This window comes from Trematomus bernacchii, unplaced genomic scaffold (genome assembly GCF_902827165.1).
Source record: "Trematomus bernacchii unplaced genomic scaffold, fTreBer1.1, whole genome shotgun sequence".
NCBI classification, from domain to species: domain Eukaryota; kingdom Metazoa; phylum Chordata; class Actinopteri; order Perciformes; family Nototheniidae; genus Trematomus; species Trematomus bernacchii.
The window spans coordinates 15,068,817-15,094,230 of NW_022988043.1; the positions used below are offsets into that span (position 1 = coordinate 15,068,817).

Here is a 25,414-nt window from a genome sequence, read left to right on the forward strand (position 1 = left end):
ATTCACTCAAGTATTATACTTAAGTACACATTTGAGGTACATTTACTTTAGCCGAATATTTTCATTTTATAATACTTCATACTTCCACCTTACTACATTTTCGAAGCCAATTTTAAAAATGTTACTCCAATACATTTATTTTACTGATTTATTCACTATTTACATTATAGATCAGATTTTAACACACAATATTTAGGACAAACTGTTAACATATGATTATTCGAATAGATTGAACTATCCATCATTATATTTAATAAACTGAGTGGTTCAACATTGGTGTACATTTTTGTAAGACGTTTTCTGTTCAAAGATTATTCACAGTTAAATGTGAAGATTTGCTGCTTTTGCTAATATTTAAATATTTTTTGAGTTTTTTCTGCAATGAGTACTATTAGTCCTAAAAGTACATTTTCCTCATCGTTCTGAAATACTTAAGTACCATTCTCGATGCAGAACTTTTACTTGAAATTGAGTATTTTTACAGTGTGGTATTAGTATTTTACATATAGCACCACTGGACTAATGGATTAAGATGGATCAGGCATGCTTAGTTATTATGCAGTTGCACAAACTGGCTGTTATTTATTTGTATTTATGACAAAGCAGCTGCACAAGCGTTAGTACAACACTGTTGCAATAGTAAATACATGTTAATTTAAACCAAATCAGTTAAGACCGAAACCTTAAAGATTACAATCGTCTGTGAATAAGCGGAATATGCGGTTTCCTGTCAGACACATCAGCGATAGCGTGACAAAACCACATTAGATCACATCAACACGTTGGGAGGCTGAAATTTAAGCCAAAATTGCTGTACGATCACTTTGTCTGCAAGTTAACACAGATATATCACAAACCATGCCTGGAAAATATGAAAACATTACAAAATCAAAGGGAAGGACTTACATATTGTTCCAGTAGTATATCTGTTTCATGTTTCAATAGGCCTGTAAGATCCTCAGTGGTGTTTAATTCACAGCCGCTGTCAGTCGGAGCAGAAATCACTGGCCTCCATTGAAGTCCCAGGAGCATCAAGACAAGTGCTAACAAAAGAATATGTGAATACAGGTTATTGAAAATGTAACAAATGATAGGGTTAAATTATTTCTGCTTCTCTAAGGACACATTTCTCTACGTATTTGGCCAAAATAGTTAAGAAAGGAAGAAGACAAATAACATGTGATTGAAATTAAGTGAGAAACAATAATCAACTAGAAAATGCATTTCCTGCAGAAAATGCGTGCGAATGCTGTAAACTGTGAACATTTGTGGCTGAATTTAGCTGAAAATGCAGAAAAAGCTGAATATGTTATTAGCTGAATGGTAGCTGCTTTTAGCTACAAAAATGCAGAAAAAGCTTAATATTTAAAAGAAAAGGTTTAAAAAAAGGTATAAACAACAACATGTACAGCCTTGATGTCCTGAAATAGCTGAATAATGTAATAGTTGAATGGTTTCTGCAGCTGAAAATAGGCTGAAGGAATTAAATATCAGATGTAAGTAGTAGTGAATGAATTTGTATTAAGATGAGAAAAGAAAGTAAAAAGGCTTGGGAAAGCAGCAGAATATTTGAACTGCACACTTTTGAACTAACTTGATGGTGAATCATCTGTCACCATGGCAACGGCATTTGATGACACCCCATAATACGCTTAGATGTGTTGATGGCTGCATCGTTACCAAACCTGTGAAGTTTTGGGCCATTTCGAGCATTTTCACGGAAGTTATGAGAAAACCGTGTTTCATGGTGAGCATTGTGTTGCCATGGCAACGGCATTTGAAGAAATCTCAAAACTGTCCCGTAGATGTCTTCACGGCTGGACTGTTAGCAGACATGTGAAGTTTGAGCACTTTTTGAACATTTTCATAGGAGTTATACATTACATTAGGAGGTTACATTACTCTCTCTCTTCTCTTGATCGCCCTCTCTCTTCTCTTGATCACCCTCTCAATCTTCTATCGCCCTCTCTCTCTTCTCTCTCTTCTCTTGCTCGCCCTCTCTCACTTCTCTTGATCGCCCTCTCTCTTCTCTTGATCGCTCTCTCTCTCTCCTCTTGATCGCCCTCTCTCTCTCCTCTTGATTGCCCTCTCTCTCTTCTCTCTTCTCTTGATCACCCGCTCTCTCTTCTCTTGATCGCCCCTCTCTCTCTTCTCTTGCTCGCCCTCTCTCTCTTCTCTTGCTCGCCCTCTCTCTCTTCTCTTGCTCGCCCTCTCTCTCTCTTCTCTTGATCGCCCTCTCTCTCTCTCCTCTTGATCGCCCTCTCTCTCTCTCCTCTTGATCGCCCTCTCTCTCTTCTCTTGATCGCCCTCTCTCTCTCTTGATCGCCCTCTCACTCTTCTATCACCCTCTCTCTCTTCTCTTGATCGCCCTCTCTCTCTTCTCTTGATCACCCTCTCTCTCTTCTCTTGATCGCCCTCCCTCTCTCCTTTTGATCACCCTCACTCTCTTCTCTTGATCACCCTCTCACTCTTCCATCACCCTCTCTCTCTTCTCTTGATCACCCTCTCTCTCCTCTTGATCGCCCTCTCTCTCCTCTTGATCGCCCTCTCACTCTTCTATCACCCTCTCTCTCTTCTCTTGATCACCCTCTCTCTCTCCTTTTGATCGCCCTCACTCTCTTCTCTTGATCACCCTCTCACTCTTCTATCACCCTCTCTCTCTTCTCTTGATCGCCCTCTCTCTCTTCTCTTGATTGCCCTCTCTCTGTCCTCTTGATCGCCCTCTCACTCTTCTATCACCCTCTCTCTCTTCTCTTGATCGCCCTCTCTCTCTTCTCTTGATCGCCCTCTCTCTCTCCTCTTGATCGCCCTCACTCTCTTCTCTTGATCACCCTCTCTCTCTTCTCTTGATCGCCCTCTCACTCTTCTATCACCCTCTCTCTCTTCTCTTGATCACCCTCTCTTCTCTTGATCGCCCTCTCTCTCTCCTCTTGATCGCCCTCACTCTCTTCTCTTGATCACCCTCTCACTCTTCCATCACCCTCTCACTCTCTTCTCTTGATCACCCTCTCACTCTTCTATCACCCTCTCTCTCTCTTCTCTTGATCACCCTCTCTCTCCTCTTGATCGCCCTCTCTCTCCTCTTGATCGCCCTCTCTTCTCTTGATCGCCCTTAATTGTTACAGCTCAAATGCATTGCAATGATTTCCATGTTAAAAAAAGACTTTAAAAAGCTGAATGTTTTAAAAAGTATAACATATTTTGAAAAAGTTGAAAGTTTCCCATCATGTGCTGAAAAGGCTGAATAGTTTGATATTTGAATGGTTCCTGCAGCTGAAATTAGGCTGAAGGAGTTAAATAAAGATATTAAATGTAAGTAGTAGTGAATGAATGTTTACAAACACCTGTGTGTGTAAACCCAGAGATGAAAGGTTACCATGGTGACGATTTATGGCGATTTACCAACTGCAGCACTGAGTCCCATTAAGAATGCATTGAGGATTATATCTGATAATTTTGCCACCTGTTCAAAAACTATGGCTCCTATCAAAAAATTACCAGACTGTGAGCATCAGGGAACCCCAATGAACTGATATATGTTGTTTTTTTTGTTTTTGTGTGTAAAATGTGGAGATGGGAGCAGTTTGTCTAAAGTGTACTTCTCTCTGTTCTGAAGAAAGTTCCGGAAAGATTTAACATGGGAATCAATTGGGAGCAAGGTGGACTTTTTGTCTCTTCATGCCCTCAAGAGGCATTTTGTTTAATATTTCTTCTTCATTTTTTTTAATTTGAGTGTAGGGTTTGGGAATTATGGCAGGTTTAAAACATTTTCTTTGGGAGAATTTCAAGCACTCTTCCACTCTGTTTTGAGATCAAAGCACTCTAGACTTAACGAGCTGCTCCATCCACACTAATGTTAAAATCTGAAGAAAGCCTCTTTACCAAGCTCCAAACTAAGTTAAATATCTCAAGAAGTGTAAAAGATATGAAGAATCTGAAGGTGTTGTGATGATTTGAAAGTTGGAATGAAGTGTCTAGCTGAAATTATGTGGAAGGAGAAGCATTTGGCGCAAAGTGTAGGAAAAGAGGATTTGAAGGCATCTCCCATTGACTTCAATGTTAAAAAAAAGTTTAAAAATCTGAATATTTCAAAAAGTATAAAATATTTTTAAAACGTTGAAGGTTGCCCATCGATTCCTGAACAGGCTGAATAGTTTGATATTTGAATGGTTTCTGTAGCTGAAAGTAAGCTGATGTTATGGAGAGCCAAAGTATTAGTGAAATAATAAGGGGAAGAATAAAGAATTTAAGTACTATAGTGGAATGCTGTGGTACAGCATTCGCACTAATAATAAGGGGAAGAATAAAGAAAATATCGAAGAACTATAGTGGAATGCTGTGGCACAGCATTCGCACTAAACATACGCTCTTGTTTTGTTTTTTGAAGTTGTGAAACAAGGGGGAAAAAAGGAAAGAGCTCTATCACATGTAAATAAAAATCAGCAACATTTTTCCAATATTGCCTCTCATAGCCTTGCTTGCCCCTTCTGTATTCTGAGTAAAAATGGAAATCCTTTCACATCACTTGAAGTATTTCCTTCGATAAGGCTACTTTTAACAGACTAGTTCCATAAAGGCCTATTTAACCTAAGGCGGGATGCACTGAATCCCAGGGGGCCCACAGATTTTTAAACTAGTAGTAGTATATATTATTTTTAAGATATTTACCATAGTGCCAGAGAAGTCCATTGCATTTAAAATGCATAGCAGTCAGTGATGTTGAGGTTCAGCAGTACTTGATAAACAAATCATGTAAAAATAGCAACTTTTCTGGCCTATATATACAGTATAAGAGCTCAGTCATCAACACCAACACCAACCCACACACACGGCAAGAATGTCATTTTTCCATGATGACATTTTTTTGAAATTATGACACTGTGGTTTTTCTTAGTCCTTGAGATTAAGCAGGTGTTAATTACATGTATCATGAGCTCTTCAGATAATATCTGGCAAAAAAGGGTTAACAACCATAAATAGTTAAAACGCTTAAAATGTTAATATATTTTCATCACATTTAAGACCATTTCACTGTCTACTAGATTTTCTCACATATATAGAAATGGTGAGATTAATATAAGAGTGAAAAATAATCAAACATACTTTGGTTAGCAAAATCATGTTTCACACTTTGCTAAGTCATTGCTATGTTCTTGTCCATTGTGGAATAGTTTCATACCCCTTCAGAAATATTGTAAATATTACTGTACTTCAAGTGGACACAAGTTTAAAAAGTTTTAAGTGTTTTGATTTGAATGCCACTCAAACCTCCCTGATTAAGTTGAGTCATGATGAATGACAGATGTTAAAGGATACTCTGTCGGTGAGGTAGTCATTATTAGTTGGAACATGTTGTGCTATGAGTTTAACTGACTCTTGACAAGAAGTCAACAAAGAGTAAATATTTTCAACTCTCTTTATTGAATGAAGCAGCACAAAAATTACAAATGTTTACAGAATATGTTTACTTCAAATTGTACAAAACTTGTACAAAAGAAAATGTCTGAGTGAGCTAAATAAAAAGTGTATTGTGCAAATAACAAAAAAAATAAGACATAGTGTTATTGACCTAGGGTAATACTAAAGTAAAGATACACTGACCTCTTAAAAAAAAAAAAACACTGACCAAGCCTCTGTCCTGCTTGACAGCATTTGTAGTAGTTCTAATATATAAGAACTACCTACACATTCGCCTCAGACCAGAACGAGTGAGTCCTGTTTGAAGACTCACTTTTGTTGTTTGAAAATTATTGTAAGATGAACTTTCTCACAATGCCTAGCATATTAAACTTCACACTTTCAGTTCCACAAAAAGGATAATTTAAATTCTTGCGAATGGCTTTAAATGTTTAAAATGTTATTTAGACACATGGCCCGGAAGACTAAGTTGTGCATTTATAGCACTGGTGAAATGTATGTGAAGGTGTTCTGCTTTACTGCTAAATAATATTATAACCAAATCAACCTACACCAAGAGATATCTGCATTAGAGAGAAAGGGTCATTCATCTGACTTTGTGCTTGTGAATTTGAATGTGCGAGTGTGTGTGCTTGTGTTTTGGAGTGATTGTGCATTTTGATGTGCAGGTGTCAGCTTGTGGGCCCCCTGGGATTCAGTGCATCCCGCCTTAGATAGGTAAGACAGGAGGAGACAAACTGTGTGCACACCATCGAGAAGCGCTTCTGGTGTTCATGGCAAGTCCGTAGTCGTTAATACTGCTGGCGATGCAGTGCTAGTCTAGGCACAGGGTTAGCCTCTCCTCCTGCTGCCGTGCCACCATTGGCCACTGGAGCTGGAGTGAGAGGCGAGGGTCATCCAGCTCAGACGGGACGTCAGAGATCAACTGGCTGCTGGATCTTTCCTCTGGTGCTGGAGCATGTCTGTTACGCTCACTATGTCCTCTTCTGGGACCTAGAAAATGGCAGAGGAAATGAAAGCAACGTTGGTTGATTTGTATCCTTTGCTTTACACACAACATATTCTCACTTGTGAACAAACCGTTGCCTATTTACAAATCCAGCAGACACACTTTTACCCATTCCGACATTCACTTTTGAATATTTGTGAGAAAAATAACAGATTCTTTACAGCAGGTTTTTTACTACTGCTTGTTGGATCTAGAACAAAGTATATAAGAGCTTTGAGAGTGAACCAGAAAACCACAGAGGTCATAAAACCAAAACAAGCATGCGTATAATCAGCAGCAACTCCATTTAGAACATTCATTCTGTTGGCCACTATGCATTTATTAACTTTGTTGTCTAAAATAAATTGCAAACAAATACAATCAAATATGTAAAAAGTGTATTAGCTTTTATATCTTGCCAGTTCACTATGGCCGTACTCACAACCCCAGAAGAAGATACATTTTTTGTCATCTCCTTCAGAGTTTCTTCCAATTGTCTGTTTTCCTGTCAATAAAAGGCATTTGATGGCCCTATTTGGGTCTGACGTCACTGATTTCAAGTGCCAACACCATGCAATCCTTGCCATTGACTGACATTTTCCCTAGATTTTTATTTAGATCAAATGACATTGAATTTGTCAGTGAGTAATTAACTGAACATTACTGTACAGTGACCTACTGTAGCATCATACCGCACACACCTTCCAGGGAAGGAAATATAGTCAGCTTTGTGACCAAGAGCTTTCTGAGTTCCTTTAATTGTATTCTTCCTCTTTTGCAAAACAGGGTTGTCCCGGTTCTCTGGCCTCTGTGAGAAGACCGACCAATCATCTTGTTACACGAGTCCCTGTCTAAACTGCCAATAACATAATGATGGTACTGGAGCTTCCATGATTGGTCACATCCTGAGATACTGAGCGAGTTGTGAAAGAGAACACGTAGATATTATTATCCATCATCACAGACTAAAGAGTAGTTGCTTTGAAAATGCAACACATGTGAAAGTTTTATTTCAACTTGCAATGTTTTAGTATTTTTGCTTTTCAATTGCAAGCGTAATTATAGCACATCACTTAAATTAAATAACATCATTTTCTGAACTTCGATCCGGATGACTTTTTTGAAGTGAAGATTATACCTATTATGTTTTCAATCTAGGTCGTAGAGATAATTTCTCAAAAAGACTATACTGTACTAAACAAGACGTTTTCAAGCGGAAACAATTGTGAGGTCACAGCTAGAATAATTTAATCAGTGGAATTTGCTATTATCAGGCCGGTCTGCGGTTTACACTGATCCCACTCAGGTTTACAAAGTTCCAGTGAAAATAGGATTTCATGACTGAAACAATGACCCTGTATGACACTCATGGTTAAGTTAAGTACAATGTTATGATGGATTGCATAATACAGCTCTGAAAGTGAGCACTCAAAGCATTCTGAAAGTAGGAGTACAATGGTGAACCCTTGAATACTATTTGGAATACCCAAAGATTTAACACCATGTTTTGCATCCTTTTTGAGTTCAATTTTGGTCATATATAAAGTTTTCTTCGTCATTTTTATGATAACAGGTGGTCGGAGTTAGTGATGAAGTTGGTAAAGGGAAAAAACAAAGAGATCAGGATACCGTCTGTCGTATATGTGGTACATTTGTACATTTACAAACACAAAAGTAGTACTGGTTTAGGCTGAAAACAGTATTTAAAATAGTTGTGCGTTAAAAGTCCTTAACAACCTAATACATGCTAACAACCAAGAAAACATTTAATTGAAGAAACCTTAATTACAGTCTAAAAATAAAAATAAATGTCTCCATCATGTGACAGTTAATAAGTTAGAAAGGGTAACAATAACTTGTAAATACATTTTCAGAGTGTTTACACATTTACATTGGACACTACATTTCAAGGATTCTTTTTTTTCTTGAATGATCTTAGCGTTTGTAAATGTGAACAGTAATTGGTCGATTGCTATTGATCAAATTGATAATATGGATCATAGGATTTTAATAATCATATACTAGCTAAATAAATTGGTCCATTTGATGAACCTATGAAGCCATATACCTTTATTCTCAAATGTATAAACCAGCTTGTATCAGAAACACCCTGAAGCTGATTTGGAATCACCTGGTTCGCTCATGATTGAACTTCACAGGAATGCTTACAGGAACACATATTTGTGTATCTCATCATTATTAGTCTCCCACATTACAGAAGAAAGACCAAACCTGAAATCTTTAAATATCTGAGCTAAGAGTAATCGCAAAAATGTGGCGTGATTTTGACAGCGCGGTGACAGAGGTCTATCTGATGACGGTGAGATGCTGGACTCACCAGAGCGTGGTCGAAGCTGAAGGTGCTGATGTAATAGGCTGAGATGTCGCTGTCTGCCAGAGGCTGAGATATCTGCGCCACTATTCCACATTCATCTGAAAAACAGAGAGAGAGTGGAGGATAAATGCATTAATATAAGTATCACATAATAAACAGCTGTTATCAAGCCAAATTAAGGATTTGTAATTGCCTGGAAATGTCATCACATGATAATGTAAAATATCTTATTTTCAATTGGTAACATTTTGTTTTAAGTATGTTAGGTAATAATACAAAAACAAGATGCATGTGAGGTAAAATATTGGAGTGTACGTATAAGACATGTAATAGAAAAACAAGGACATGACACTACTAGTGGTCCCATTACACCTCAACTGGCTGAATAATAAATAAGTTATAACAAAATAAATAAATTGAACACAGCAAGTGATAAAAAAGACATTTAGTTTAAATTATATCTCCGTCAACATTAAGCCTTACAAAATAAAGAAATGAGATACAACTGCCATTACAACTTGACAGCAAAAACTCTTTAGACAATATTTCTGGTGCATCACAGACATAATGAGTAAATCATATATTTTCTTAGAACAATCCTGTCACATGTTACAGTAAATCAAACAGCTTGTCTTACCATTTTAATAAAAAAAATGTGAAGTTTCAGTTAATGTATTGGCTTGCTAGGTCTGAAAGGTACGCAGGATTTGTCTGGACATGTGTTTGCATAACCGCAAAGATTTCTGATGTGATGTCAGATACCACTTGATCCAATTCCATTTCAATGTAAATACTGCTATATTTTACTATATTTTTGTAATGTTATTATAGTTTTCTTAAAATAGTTTTCTATCTGTGTTTTTAATTTTAGTTTTACTTTTACGTATGCACCAAAACACCAAGTCAAAATCCTTGTACGTGTCAACCTAGCTGGTAATAAACCTGTTTCTGATTCTGATCAATGTCAGCAGGGGAAGCAGATCCAGAAACAGGTTGGACTGTACCATATAAGTGATGCGCACTAACCTTGTTAGAGCCAGTATTTTGTTTTTTATAAGAAAGGCCACCTAATTGTGACGTCTGTAGTCAACACACTAAAAGACTACAATTCCCACGGGGCCTGCGCTAAAGTGACAGTGATGGGCAACCTGCTAGAAAGACACCGTTGAGGAACAGTTTTTAACTGTACAATTACCCTTTAAGTTATTAAGATATATAAGCCTTATCAAGAAAGAAAGAATACCCAAGTTGTTTGTTATTTTATTTGAGTTTTGCCTATTTGTTTTGAATATTGTAAAGGCCTCTTTTTCTTTGTTGCATGTGTAAAAGTTTGTTATTTTATTTTGAGCAAACACATCACATAACATCATCTAAACCATCGGAGGCCAAGCAAATCTTCAACTGTAAGTAATATAAAGGATGAAAACAAGTTAAACATGTGTGTTTAAGGCGTCTAGTGGCTTGATAGATAAACAAGGAAGGAAGCCACGACAAACCTGTACATAGATTAAATTACTCAGTGGCGAGCCGTCAGGGCCCTCTAGGCCCTCTGTGAGGGCCTAAGATATTCTAAAAAATAATATTTGAAAACATTAAAAAAAATAAAAAAATTTAAATATTATTTTTTATATATTTCTTTGTTACATTTTTCATTAGTTTGACCAAAATAACTTGATTTAATTGTATTTAAAATAACATTTCCAAAGAAATAAATCCTTCGAATCTGCCTGTTCAGTTTCTGTTGGAATGTGAAGGGTTAAATGCCGTCTCTGCGAGTTATGTGAAGACGGGAGAGCTTGTTGGTCCCTCTGTACATTCACAGAGGGCCCGCTATAGTAACTCAATGAGAGAGTAATGTCAAATGACAGTACAATTGACCAATCATATCTTCCCTCTAAATGGGTGGGCTTTATTTTCGCGGACTTTATGACAAGTTCGGCCCGCTGTGAGGTTTATGCAAGTGGTGCAGTGACGCGTCCTAAAACCCGGAAGTAAGCTGTGCTCGGGTTCCCTCGACAGAAAAGCAATGGGATTTCTCATGGATGTAATAGCTCGAAATAAGGTCTGTGGAAAACGAACCTGTTAGATAAATGCACGTTTTGTTCAGCCGTATAATATCTACATGTCTACCCTACTTTTATTATTTTCGAATCATAAATCTAATCAATAGATTTATGATTAGCATAAGTTCGTTCATGATGGCTCATTTCAGTGATAGTGATGACATCGTTGCGAAATTATTAACCAAGTCATTTTCAAGATTGAGTTACAATGATAAACTGGAGTGGCAAAGGATAAGCTGCATGACCCCGCCATCAAGTGCTTCATCCAAAAGGACAGGAGGATGGACTTTGTGTTTAAGTGATTTGATCATCAAAGGTAGGCCTAAGTCATTTTCAATGTGGACCGCCGTGCCGACTTCATTCATTTTTAATTGTGACTTGGCTGTGGGTGCCCTGTCATGATAGGTGTTTATATAAATGGTGTTGTTTTGTGTGGTAGAGGGTCGCTGTCATTGATGCGTTTTGCACCCCGGGCCGCTGTTTTGATATTCCGCTGAAGTATACGCTGTGACGTAATAACTCTTCTTTTTTTTCGAGGGAAGGGGGCGGGGGTCAGAGGGCCTAGGTACAAAAGTCACGGCTCGCCACTGAAATTACTATATGATTAAGTATTTGAAAGAAAGCAGCCTTACCAAAGCCCAGCGGCTGTCCCCCGATACGAACCATTCGCCACAGCTCCCCAGAGGAGCTGGTGAAGAGGAGGTCAGCAGGAAACCTGCAGCACAGAGATCAAGCTGAGGTCTCCCGGGCAACCGAGAGCAGACATACACAGAGACATTTCAGAGATGGAGTAGGCAATATCCTTTAACGCAAGCCCCAGATATCAGCTAGCAAATACTGACATCCGCAAAGCAGAGACAACAAAAAAGGGAAACAATTGACTTGCTAGCTGTAGTATGTAATCAAGGAATGTGCTTTTTTAAGGTGTCAAGAGTATGCTTTTCCTTACTGTCTCTGAGCCTCGGTGTCCATCACCAGTGAGATGTAGCCATCGATGAGGGAGAAGGAGAAGAACTTGATGCAGTCCAAACCCTGGTTGGCAGCATCCTCCTTAGGACTGCAGAGGAGAAGAGGCCATTGGTGAGACATTACCGAGCAAATAGACCACGAGGAGGAGAAGAGAAAAGCATTATTCAAAAGGAATAGAACCAAAACAATAAAATAGTTCCAAAATTTGATTAAATATTGTAAATAATTTGGATCTATATTATAATCAGAGTGTGTGAAAGACATGTGCCTGTATAGGCAGGAGTGTATTTAATTTCAAATGTTGCAACTCTAGTAATGCAAGCGTTCCTATTAGTGGTTCTTCCTCTAAGGCAGGGGTTTCCAAACCTTTTTCACCGAGGGCCACATACAGAAAAACATACGAAGGGCTTGGCCACTCACTAGAGGGGAGTTATACTGCCTCATAAGTTAAGTTATAAGTTAGCAAAACCAATCAAATACATTCAATGATGCTTGATATTTGAATATAAAGAGCCTACATCACAGCTCTCCATAGGGATTCTTTTATTTTGTTACAAACAGTGTTGGCAGCTCATTCCTTAAAAGGAAGCCTCAGATTGCTTATAATAAGGGGAAATAGTAAGTTATTGAGCTGTGTGCAGTGCTAGTGGAGCACGCTCATGAACTGTTCGCCGGAGCCTCGCAGCGGAGTTACTGCGGAGCGCATAAAGCAGACCCTACACGCGATAGCAGAGCGAACAGGTACAGGAGGGGTAGTTAATCGATCGCAGATGGTGTCGTGTTCGCGGACGAATAAACAAATATTAAACCTAAATAGGTCGCGAAATATACTTTGGTGGACGTTATGTGTGGGAAACCCTGTACATTATAAGACAAATACAAGTTTCATGTGTGGGACATATTCCATTATACTTTTAGAATTTGCTGCGGGCCAATTAAAAATGTAGTTTTGACACATTTTGAAAAAGAAAAAAAGAAAAAGATATGTATGGAAATTAGCCTGGACAATAATGTACATGTGTAATGTTTATAAATAATTGATTGTGACAAATTATCAAATTTGTGTCTCATGTTAGTAAACAGATGTGAAGTGATTGCCTGTGTCTGTTTGTGAAACAGTTAGTGAGCTGATGCCTTGTTAGGATCACGTGCTGCCACCTTGTGTTTTACAGAGGTACTGCGGTGCTGTGAACCACTCACCTATTGGAATAAAAGAGCACGTCGATGAGCGTGGTGGCGATGGACGGCAGAGTGTCCGGGTCCAGAGACATGACACAGAACTGGTTCTTAGGGATCACCACCGGGTGGACCGTGGGCTGGATGGCTGCGGAGAGAAAAGGAAGCATTGGTGTGTGGGAAAAGCTCAAAGTGTTTTCAGATGAAAGCCTCCACAGATATATCAAGTGTGTTGACTCTAGCTTTTTGTTTAAGATATTTTTCTATTGAATTAACCAAAAATAAATGTTAAGAAATGCATTATGTAGGATTTAAATGGTCATGTCTGGCACTTTGGGGCCCAAGTACACAAATTGAGAACAACTTGATTGTTTTTGGTAGTACATATTTTGTTAACTTTTACTTCATTACTGAAAAAAAGCATAATGATTCTAAGACATGTTGTGAGGTTTTCTCGCTCCATGTTTTATTATTTTATTCGTAGGCCTTAATCAAAAATCAGAAAGAAAATCACATCCCTCTCTATTAATGCACACACGTTTTACTAAGTATGTTTTAAAGTGTTGCACAGGTAGAGCTGCATCTTGATCACTATTGTGCCAAAAGTTTGTCAGTGAGTGCAATCTGTAAAACAAAAGCTTGTGAACATTTCCAAAGTAGTCATTTTTGTTCTTTGATGTTTTCATAAAGCCGTCATCTTGAAGATGCAAAGATATGAAAGATTGTGAAAGGGTGTCGATATATTCCATAATTGTTCTCTCTCTTCGTACAGCATGTTCTGCACTTTGTACAAATAACAAATAACTTCCTGTGGAGGACACAGCATGTTTGTAACCCGGTGCGGACCCAGCCTGTTCACATTGTTTCTTTATGTAATGTCATATAATACAATATCCTTCAACAGCAGGTTCCTTTAGCTATAAACACATATTCGATTTTACATGTAAACTAAACTCTATTTTCTGTCATGGAGCTATTCAAAAAAGAAAAAGAGAAGCTGTCTTTGCTTTTTAGAGGAACACTGAATGAAAAAGAGGCTGGCAGGTAGAGCACATTAATTCACAAAGTATTCGTTTCTAAAGGGATTTATTAAACTGCGTTCTAATCTAAATGTAAAAATAGGTATGCAATATCTTAAAGCAGTTGTGAATTGAATACTGTATATAATAAATGTTCATACAGCCTATTTATGTTAAGGCCTTGCTAATCTGGTAATGTGACCACCTTACATTCAAATATTAACTGTTGAGAAACAATGTTTTTAAGAAACAGCAATGATTCATGTTTCACTGACATCTTATTTTCGACCTGTGACTATACAGTATTTTAAGGTCACTTCCTTTGCTCAGAAACCTGAAGGTGGTGCTAGAGGATCTTAAAGGGGCCCTATTTGGCTTTTTTTGTGGTTTCCCTTTCCTGTAGTGCGTTATATAAGTTTCTGTGCATATAAAAAGGTCTGCAAAGGCTAAAATCCAGAAGTTCCCTCCAGAAGGAGTTTCTCTCCCACACACTCCCCCCCTCCTGCTTGAAACACCTCCATTGGACTCCTTTGTTTACCTCTGTTACATAATGACATCACTATGTAACACTCGCGCTGCTATTGGCTAACGCTCCATTGTAAGTGATAGGCCAAGGGGCAGGACATTTCTAAGCCGTTGACCAATCACAACAGAGCCGGCCAGCTAACCAATCAGAGCAGACTGTGTTCTGGTTTCAGACAGAGGGTGAAAAGAGGTGCTGCAGCACAGGCAGTATGAGAACAATTAAGAGCTTTTTAAACATTAAAGCGTGGAAACATGTCCCAGTAGAGGATCAAAATACAATTATAAAACCTGAAAGGAGCACAATAGGGCCCCTTTAACTTTCTCCCCTGAGACGAGCTTGATCAATACCTGAGAGGTAAGTGAGCTCATATCGAACAAAGTGACCTCTACCTTCTTTGCCGTTCTTCTGGAGGCCGTTGGGGACATCCTGACAGTGCATGGGGACCGACTCTCCTCCCACCTCCTTGTAGATATTGAACTCCTCCTCCAGAGTGCTGATGACTACAGACAGGTCTTTCTCTTTCACCTACACAACAAAGATGTGGATCATGAATATTGTTTAATCTACGGTGAGTTTATTGTGTAGTCAGTGTACATCATGTAGTTTCAGCCAACACTGGTTCACTTTCAGACATTATTATTAAACTTGCTGACACAAACGTCTGTCAAGTTGTTATCTATTTTTGCCCACTTAACACTTTCACAAGTAAGACAACAACTAACTTTTTAGTGCCATCAGCTCAGTTGGGAATTCATTCTTTCACATTATTGCCGAGTGGACAAAAAGGCTTCTTTTGTCTGGCAGAGCTCAGTAGGTGAAAGGCTTCACTGCGAGATTAGAAGTCTGGAGTTTTTTGTATACGTTTAGATTTTGAAAAACTGCTCCAGACGTCTATAAATTATACAACGTCCTACTGTGCCTCTTTTATTTTAACAAGGTTCTTAGGCTGGAGTGCAATAGAGTGGAGCAGAAATAAGAGTGTGCAAGTAGACGGGGCTCACCAGGATGAAGTCGGTCTGATAGGTGGAGAGCATGAAGACAGAGACGTGCTGCTGGGCCAGAGGGGCGATGACCGACTTGGCGATCTTGGTCACGCCGACAGCCTGCGAGCTGCTGGAGGCGTTGCCGTTGGAGGCCACGTTGAGCGGCAGCCAGATGGAGCTCTCCACCTTCAGATGCTCTGAGGGCTGGAGCTCTGAGTGGGGTGGAGGAGAGAAATGTTGCCTTTATGAAAATGTATCTCATTGAACATGTTCAATTTACAGTGGCAAAGAAGATGTCAGATTAAAACCTAAATCATTTTTATCAAAGTTTTTTTTTTGTCCAAGGAGCATTTCAAAGACGTTTTATTTAGCTGAAGGTTATTACTACACATTCAAATTTAGCCATTTAGACATTGTTGATTATTTTTTTATACGGGCATACCATCCCATCTTTTACACAGCGTGAATAGATGAGTATTGTTGCCTTTATCAATTAAATTAAGCATATATATGCAGGTTTTTTAAACAAAAGAAACTAGAGGATATATTCCCGTGCCAATGCCATTTTTTTGGCCTCCATCAATTTTGACAATTTAAATCTTATCTAGACTTAAAAGTAGTGCTGTTGCACGATGGTTTGTTGAGAAACAAGACATCAGAGCTCTAATGAATCGAGAAAGACAGTTTAATCAAAAATAAACTTCTGCAAAACTGATGCAGTCATATCTAGAGGGAAAAATAATTGACAGCACACACCAAACTGCACAAGTGATTCTTTTTGATTATCAAGTGATTATTTTTACAGCAATTACAATAGTTACTTGGTTACTTTAAAATAAAAGGCCCCTTGCAATGAAGTGTTCAACGTCTGCAGCCCATTACTATTTTATGTTACTGCTGATGTAATTGTTATTTTTGTGAAGGTGTGAAATATGAGGCAGCTTTAAGAAACAACTTCCTCATGATTGCCGTTTAGTGTTACAGAGACACACACTTCCTCTGCCCGACCTCCTGTCTCTTCGTTCACCATGGAGACCTAAAACGTCCTCGCTATTTATACCGCACAGTTAAACTGAAGTGTGTAAACCTGATACCAATGCATTAGACACGCGGCTCCTAGTAGGTGGTAAAGAAGGGTCAGAGTTCAAACGGGCGTCTTTCCCTTAGACTTGGCTGTAGCAACCGAAAGTCTGGAAGCCAGAAAATGAAAGACCTGTGGGGTGATGTCTTAGGGAAATGGGCACCCTAACCTTTTTTATGTCACTTCAAATACTGTTCCAAATGTAGAATACATTAATGGTTTCCTAGGTCGACTTAACACACTATTCTTTGCATGCTTGAAATGTGTCTTTATTTAAAGTCTCATCAAGGTTCAAGGTTATTTATTGTCAAACTAACATAGCTACAGAGTAATGATGTCGTTAAAGGAGATATACTACTTTTTCGTTATGGTTTAGATAGCACATTTTTTTTAACCACATGGTGTCTACCTCCTGCGGTGAATACAGTTTTTTCTTTGCTCTCCTTCAAAGAGCCAAAGTTCTGGTTGGCATAATTTGTCAGACGGCCCCTTGTGGCTTCTCTACACCAGCTTTCACCTCTTAAAATAGGCACTCGGTTAGAAGGAGAGCAAAGGAGACAGAGAGAAACAGAGCACCCGGAGGCAACATATGTCTTTGCAACTACATCCATGTGAAAGGACCAGACAGAAATGTCTGGATGCTGAGTGGGTGGGACTATGACATGTCCACAGTAAGCTATACTGTGGACTCTGACCTGGAAGTGTGTTCAGGCAGGAGGGGCAAAACATTAATAGAGGGCAAACACATACTTTAATAAATGATACATCTATCCATTGTCTTTGGGATGATCTAAAAAAATTTACAGTATATCAAATCTCATTTTAAATAACAGATACTCATCACAATTAATCATGAAAAATACTTAAAATGTAAAGAAATAAAAATGCTTCAATCTTCAGGAAACATTGAGATATTCATAATGAATTTATTTTGGAAAGTAAAAAAGGGAAGACTGCAGACATTTGAGAAGCTCAAATAAATTATCTATTTAATTTTGCTGCCGTTTTAAATCAAAATGCACTTAAGTCTTTACAAATGACTTATTTAGGGTTTTAACCTCATGTTCAGCTCCATCACTGAGAATAACAAACAAAACAAATTGCAGTCCAGCAACTTCACTATATTTTGGGAATTAAAAAAACTTGAATTTCCTATTTTTCTTCAAGCTTCAGAATTGCCTGATCATAGAATTCCGATATTATGCAAAAAGTATGTTTTGTTGATTACCTTGATGTTATCACTAGGATAATTTACACAAAATAAATTATAAAATTGTTTTCCCATCATACCAGTGAATAGTGTAACATTAAAGAGTTCCCCTTTAAGTTTCAAAATTAGAGATTGGCAGAAGCTTCCCTAAATTGTTGTTTGGTTGACATTAATTAGTGCATGTCTTTCAACATTCTCTCCAAGTTAAAAAAAGCCACGTTTCATTTATTTATTGTATTCTGGCTGCCAAACATGATACTATAAGGATCAGTATATATTGTCTTCTGTATGGTACATATTTATGGTCTAAAACAAGAATAAGCAGTCAGAGTGTAGGAGGACAGATGAAAGATATACACAAGGGTGCTTTACCTTTGAAACCTTCCTCGTCAAGGACAACTGTGTAGTTCTCTGGTGTCTCTGTCAGACTGAAAAACTTGCATCTGAAACAGAAGAGGAAGTACAGATGAGGAGAGGCATGAGAGAACATAAAAAGGGCAGGAGATAAAAAGGCGGGGGAGAGGTGAAAAGTGTTATTCATTTGCAACCAACTAAAGAAGGTTCAGATTTCAAGAATCAAGTAAATGGGGTTCTCAGAAAGTCACACTGGTTTGCAGGACTGTCTGTCGCTCGATAAGCAAAAGCCCGAGCTCCGCATTATGCCAGCATTGCTCCTTTGTCCACAGCAAATTGGTGGGTAACACACCAAACTGGGGCACTGCTGCATTCAAGGAAAGGCCTGGCATGACCTTTCTAAATGTGATGATATGCAAGTTTCAGAAGCTGCAGCATTGCAAATAAGCATCCGATATGAAAATCGTCATATGGGATCGCAGAACTGCTTTATACAAGACATTTCCTCGATGATAATGTAGTTTACTTTCTTTCTCCAGCTTGGTATTTGTGCATCATTGGGCTTCGGGCCAAAAGCATTTGCTTTCAAAGGTTTTGGCTTGGCCTGGCCAGTGTTCAGTTCTATTGAATGTTGCCTTTGTGAAACAAGTACAAAAAAACAACATCGAAGTACACGGGCCCAGAAGGTTTGGTATGGGTTGAGGGGAAGAACTGGGAAGTGAAACGCATTTTCTTGGATTACACCAGCTCCAAACGACTTTTATGAATCAAATCCAGTTTCTGCAGCTAAAAATTTCCTTTTGTTCTTAATCCAAATAAATACCTTTGGTAAGTGTAACAGCAAAAACAGGGAGATACATTGGAGTTTTTGAGGGAGTTGTTGGCAGCGAGAACTGATTACTGTGTACACCAGGAACTGCGTTTGCCCTGTGTCCTGGACATAGATATGAACTTTGACAAAGGAAAACTAGTGTCCACTATTCACTGGCTAGTCCAGAATTAAAGGGGCCCTGTTATGCTTATTTTCAGGTTCATATTTGTATTTTGTTCTTCTACTGTGACATGTTTACATGCTTTAATGTTCAAAAAGCTCTTTATTTCTCTCATACTGCCTGTGCTGTACCATATTTTCGTGTGTGGTTCGGGTGCCATCGTGTGGCCTTCTGTAGGCATCGTACTTGCTTCGGCTGTTGACCAACTTCGGGGCCATCTTCGTACAAAATTCACAATTCCATATTCGTGTGTCCATCTGGTGTCAATTTCGGGACAGTGTGACAGGGGCTTAAGAGATGTCCCGCCCCTTAGCCCATCATGTACAATGTGTTGGAGGGCTAGCCAATGGGAGACCAATCGAGTCCTTCAGGCATCAAGCTCTGATTGGCACCTCTGACAAACTTATTATCTATAGAGCGAGCAAAGCTCAATATGGGAAATATTTAAAACAACTGACCATACTGTGGAAAATCATTTGTATTCCCCGTAAGTTTTAGTGGGGAGACATTTGTGTTTATATCCTTCATAGATGATCGTCCCACTTTGCAACTCTACAGGATTCTATTTGGTGCATTTTTAAGAATAGTTTAACCTTTAAATGAACCTTATTATCAACTAGACATTCATTTTTAGTAGAAAGAAGATGCAAGCCATTTCTGGATGGATGATTTTTCTTTGTTTTCCTTAAATCCCTCAAATTAAAGCGCTATATTATTCATGTTTTCCTGAAATGTCTCACAGGAGATACACCATTCTCTTCCTCTGCTTGTCGGTCAGCTGAAGCTATTACAGTAGGAGCCTGAGTGAGAGTGCAATACTCCTGCCTCAGCAAAAAGTAATCCCTGCCATGAGACCAGACAATCACCCCACATAGAGACAAAGAGAGGGAGCACTAACTACCAAATCAAATCAAATCAAGTTTTATTTATATAGCACATTTTTAAACGATTTTTGGTCGAGCCAAAGTGCTGTGTACATATAATAAAAATACCCTACAGTAAAGACACTTTACAGCAAATACAACAGCACAGTTTGTTCAGAATATCAGTATGAGAAAAACGACACCCTCTGTCCTTAGACCCTCACATCGTACAAGGAAAAACTTCCAGAGAAAAACCCACATTTCAAAGGGAAAAATGGGAGAAAACTTGGGGAGAGGAACAGAGGAGGGATCCCTCTCCCAGGACGGACAGAAGTGCAATAGATGCCGTGTGTAAATCGAAGAGATAATACATTTTACAGCATACCAGCTGTGGTAGCAAACTCAGCCAGCCCATTGTGCTATATTACACCCCCCCCCCCATTTCCTCGTGACCCTTCACCTTCCCTTGCTGGAAGTTTCCTGCAGGTCATGCGTGCCAAGCATCTATCCTGCCAATGAGACAGATAAAGAGAGGAGCTTTATAGCATGTGGTGTGCCTTTGGAGAAGACCGTTGGTGCTCTTATTTTGCACCTGCATGGCCGAAAAAACCTCTACAACGTATTGGTTGTGGGTTGTTAAAAACCTGAGAGTATGCATCAGTTTTTATTTGACTTCCTGTTTATAAAGGCAGTGGCACAGATAAAATGTCCTGCCAAAGTTTCATGACTGAATTAAGCATACTGAGAAGCACACAGAAAGATGTACTTGCCTATCATTATTCATCTTCCTCACATCAGTCTAAGGAGTATTGCTTTACATTACCTATGATCAGTACACCCCTGCACTTCTTATGAAGGGCAAAGACAACTTTATATCTGTTGTTGCAGAAATTAATTATACATGTCCTTCCAAAAAACTAATCTAATCAGTAAAACGAAGATGTTGTAATATATCACTTGGTGGAATGAATGCAAAAAGAGGGCCAACCCAATGTCTCCCCATAATAAAGCTTACTGCCCTTACTTTATCTTTTTTTAGCAACACATAAAAAGGACAAACAGACAAGTAGAGGACAAATACAGCCCAAATGGAACACAGTATGCAAGGTTTTGGTTCTGCTCAACATAACTTGTTTGTACAACGTGTTGTATAACCCTGTCGGAAATGAAATATGTTCAAGTTGTTCCCACTACCTGAAAGCAGAGTAGAAAACAGGGTGTCATAGATAGGGAGGAGAGGCAATATATATATATATATATATGGGATAATGTTGGTGCACATTTTCAGACAGTCTCTCCAGAAAGTCAATGATAGCGTTGCACTAAGTGACAGAAATAGTTATGTCAAAAATGTAATAAGTTAAAAAAACAGAGATAGAAAGATAAGTTAAATCCCTGGCCCCTTCTGTAGCATAAACAGACTAGTTCAATTCTGGGGTAAAACGGCCAATTCTGATGTTGGAAGGTGTGTGCATGTGCATGTGCATGTGCATGTGTGCGTGACTTTCCTAATCTATTCAAACATCTGACAAGCCCTTCTGAAGAAGTGACAGCTTCCCCCACATCTTCCAAGCAACTTACCCAACCAGATGAAACAAGACATGTAAAAACGATTATGATATTGGCCTCAGCACAGCCCATTGTCTGTAATCATTGAAAACAATACAGATGAATCCATTGATCAAGTGAAACAAAACTATTTTAAATGATCAATTAGAATGAGAAGTATCAGCTTCTCTAGTGGGGCTGTGTGCTTCTTTTCTTGGTAAATATCAGTCAGTGCAATTTGAATGCATTTGGTTTTGGACTGTTGCCTGATGAGTGCCATGGGAACATTTCAGGTCAATAATAAGTCAACTAATCATAAACATATTCGTACAGCACTCTGAAACAGTGACGATTAGCTTGTGTATGATCACTGGTGGTAGTGTGTTTGAAAAACAAGTTTCTTCTATTGAAGCATGAAGGAACACAAATAGGAGGAGACGAAAAATAACAAAAAAAGGACGAGGAAGCAACAGGTAGCGAGGAAGCGGCTGAGTGGGGAAGATGAAAACCAAGCATACCAGAGTCTGGACTTTGATCCAGCTGCACAAAGCAATGGGCGGTAGGTGGTTGTGGGGTTTGTGCAACTCATGCTCCAGCTGAGGAAACATGATAAGAAGCGGAGAAAACTGATGTTGTTGAAGCGTGAGGAAGGATCCTCAAGTCACCTCAGCCCCACTGACAGTGGACGACAAAGTTGTCGGCTACATCGGCTGCTTTCGAAAAAATGGTCTGTAGCGTTCTCACGACCTACTCTTTATTCAGAACAATGGGGAAGGTTGTTTTTTTTTCTTCAAATGCCTGCATGTTATTAGAGGCAGGGGGGCAGCCTTGTGCAAAAGTGGGGAGCAAGAGCCCCAACCTTGACAGTTCACTGAAGCAGACAAGTGGAAAACTCGCCACCGGGGTTTCTGGCTCAGCTGAGGCATTGTTCCAACCCATGCTCTCGTTAGGGAGCTGCAGAAAAAGAAGAAAGAAGGACTCTGTGGAGCCTGCAGGGCTGCATCTAAAGTACAGCAACACCGATATTTTTGGGCTGAGTACTGGGCTTAGTTTACTACCATACACTCCAAACAACAAATTACAACTATGTATAAAATGAAAGCTTGCAAGCTAATAAAAGTGTTGAACAGAAGCATACTTACACTTTTTGTAAAAGTGCATGAAGATACATACAAGCAAATAAAAAAACTCATTCTCTTTGCCTGTAATCCTTACCACTATAGCACACATCGAACATGATTCATGGCAAAACCACCCTAAAACCAAACAAAAGGCCTGAGCTAAATCCTCCCTTACAGTATGAGGACATTTGACTTTTCCCATACCTTAACCCTTTTGATGACAATAGCTAAACATAGCTGATCATCACAGATTAACATTGAAGCTGATGCAATGTTGTGCCTCATCAAAAAGGGTTCTAATTTTTTGACAAGGCAAAGTCTCGAACTACTTTCATCCTCCACAGGTGTTTTAATCCCTTAGTTGTGCTGGATGATGTTAAAAAGGAACATCGACATTCTTACAATTTCAGATAAGTCTAGCTCCTATAAGTGATTATAACCTTCTTAAAATTATGCTCAGGACTGCTTTCAAATCACTTTGAGTGCATTCACAGGGAGTTGTTTGCTAATGAATAGCAGGGGCCTGAAAGAGGGAGATGGCAAAAACCAACCAAGGCAATCAGGCTTGTTTTTGCTCCATTGTTTTTAGTTGCTATGAACTCAATTCTCTCCACCACTCCCCAATCTCAATCGTCTATAGTTTGAACACAGAGGATGGGGGGAGGGTAAACAAACCATGCTATAGAAAAAGAACAGGAAAAACCAAGCAAAACACAATAATGCCACAGTATGATGATATAACACCAAAGCATGCAAAACAACACACTGAAAAACATACTAATCAAAGGAAGAATGGCCTGCATGCTTTTTCTGGTTCATTCTTGGCCAGGCCTACTTTCCCCCCACACTCACAGTGACTGCATCACAGCGCCTGTTTAGGTAAAAATGTAGGCAAACACTTTTTAAATAAAGTAAAACACTAACTGTAAATCTGGGAGCTGCAGTTCCTGATAATATTGCTCAGTAGGAACCTGTTGGCATGTGCCTTCGAAATACTGACGCAATTACAGTACTTGTATTATTCACAGTGGCTTGTTAGTTTTTTAGGATAGGCCTTGTAGTTTATAACGTCATCATGCCAGTGTGTCTGGTATGGACATGTCAAAACCTACTGTCTCATCCTATGCTCTGAGACAAATGCATGATGATGGATGCAGCTAGGCATGAATGGATGTGAAGCATTTGACAGGACAAGATATAAATCTAATGTATCTGTCAATTGACAAGATATGAACAGTAAGTGTTTTCCAGGATGATGATCCACTCACTCGTCGACATGGGTTAGTCCTGTTGCAAATAAACAGAATATTAAAGGGCTGTTACTTATGAGATGCTAAAATCCTCAAGGATGTTGTGTTATCTAGACTTCAGAAGTCACAGAGCACAAAGGCAATCAGAGGAAGAAAATCTTCTCTGACAACTTCTTCGTATCTTGAAATGTAGCTAAGCCACTGCCTGTCATGTATCACGGGCAGCTCAAAGACAGATGTTGAGCTCTAGCCATGCATATGTGGGGCAGCCAGAGTAATAAACAATGACATAACAAAGGGAGGATATCCAGGGATTAACTGAAAACTGGTACAAATGCCAACATGTGATGCGTACAACTTGCAAACGGGATGTTGGCCTTGGGTAAAGGAGGTCAAAGTTCAAGTTTGTGTTGGAGAAACAATGTCTTTTTAGAGATGTTATCAATGTTCTGCTGAAGCAACATATACAAAAAAAAAAGTATGCGTGCATGTATTTCACAGGACTACAACATACATGCATATTAAGAGCATGCAAAGTGTTTACTGGTGCAGGTTTATTCAAATGTAACCTAGATAATAAAGAAATATAATGAATATATATCAAATCTCCATTGTTAGAATGCATTCCCAAAGAAAGGGCCTGTTTTTGGCTAATGTGCAGTTTTACAAACGTTAAATATACGTCATAATCTACTGTTATTCCCAACAGCTACATGCATATGAGTAGCTCCCTCATGGAGGCAGAGCAGGGCATGCACAGGCAGATACCCCCAGTAATGGCTCTGCCACCCAGTGAATGAAAAGGCGCTGTGGGTTATTTCATATCGGTACTGGATTACCGGGGTGATTCACACAAACATTTGACCCCGATCAATAATAATCTTCTTACCGTGTTCTGTTCCGGAGGAATATCAGTTTAATCAGGGGGTGTGTGAAATTCACCAGCCCATTCTTGGATATGCTGATGACTCGGAGCCTGTGGTCCAATATGTGCAAGTCCATATTGTCGGTAGCGTGCAGTGTCGTCTCCTCGAGTGTGCATGCGGCGGAGAAAACGCCTTCCTAGCTGAGTGGTATCATTCAAATGTTAAATATAGGCCTGGATGATGAGCATTACCGACGACTACGACCACCATGTCCCGCTGTGCTCCTCTCACAAGGCGAAAAACATCCGACGCAATCCGACTCCAGCCTCGCAGAACTACTGTATATTCAAATAAAGGGACAGCACCAGAAACGACACGCCCCCTTCTCTTAAAGAGACAGGCTTATGTTTAATGTCCCGCGCATGCACATACATTTTTCAACTGCGAACAGAAATGAAAGTTTCTTCAAATTAAAGTACACGTGCACCACATGGCCAAACATTAAGGTATATACTTGGGTTACAAATGGTCAAAAATGTGTACAGAAATGTTTAATTTTAAAACGACATGTTGTGGTTTAACAGTCAGCATTATGTGCTTTTTTAAAGCAATTTGGTTTTTGTACTGATAAAAGAACCAATATAACTTGTTA

The 25,414-nt window shown here is 39.0% G+C and overlaps 1 protein-coding gene across 1 annotated transcript; it reads right to left on the bottom strand.

Annotated features, from left to right (window-relative positions):
• Positions 1-5,398: 5,398 nt before the first annotated feature.
• On the bottom strand, positions 5,399-25,092 carry castor1 (cytosolic arginine sensor for mTORC1 subunit 1). Its single transcript, XM_034118705.1, has 9 exons — positions 24,786-25,092; positions 18,141-18,211; positions 15,496-15,689; positions 14,884-15,019; positions 12,974-13,097; positions 11,754-11,861; positions 11,437-11,519; positions 8,745-8,839; positions 5,399-6,411 (listed from the first exon to the last, which is right to left on the bottom strand). Exons 1-9 carry the CDS (start codon positions 24,896-24,898, stop codon positions 6,340-6,342), a joined length of 996 nt encoding a protein of 331 aa, XP_033974596.1. The 5' UTR covers positions 24,899-25,092; the 3' UTR covers positions 5,399-6,339.
• Between the last annotated feature and the right edge of the window lie 322 nt (positions 25,093-25,414).

What these genes read in the sequence shown, in the direction of transcription:
- castor1 (XM_034118705.1), bottom strand. Translation starts at nt 24,898, where the DNA reads ATGGACTTGCACATATTGGACCACAGGCTCCGAGTCATCAGCATATCC. An exon ending in TTCCTCCGGAACAGAACACG is followed by an intron (nt 18,212 to 24,785) that starts GTAAGAAGATTA and finishes CTTCTGTTTCAG; the next exon opens with ATGCAAGTTTTTCAGTCTGA. An exon ending in GACACCGAGGCTCAGAGACA is followed by an intron (nt 11,520 to 11,753) that starts GTAAGGAAAAGC and finishes TCTGTGCTGCAG; the next exon opens with GTTTCCTGCTGACCTCCTCT.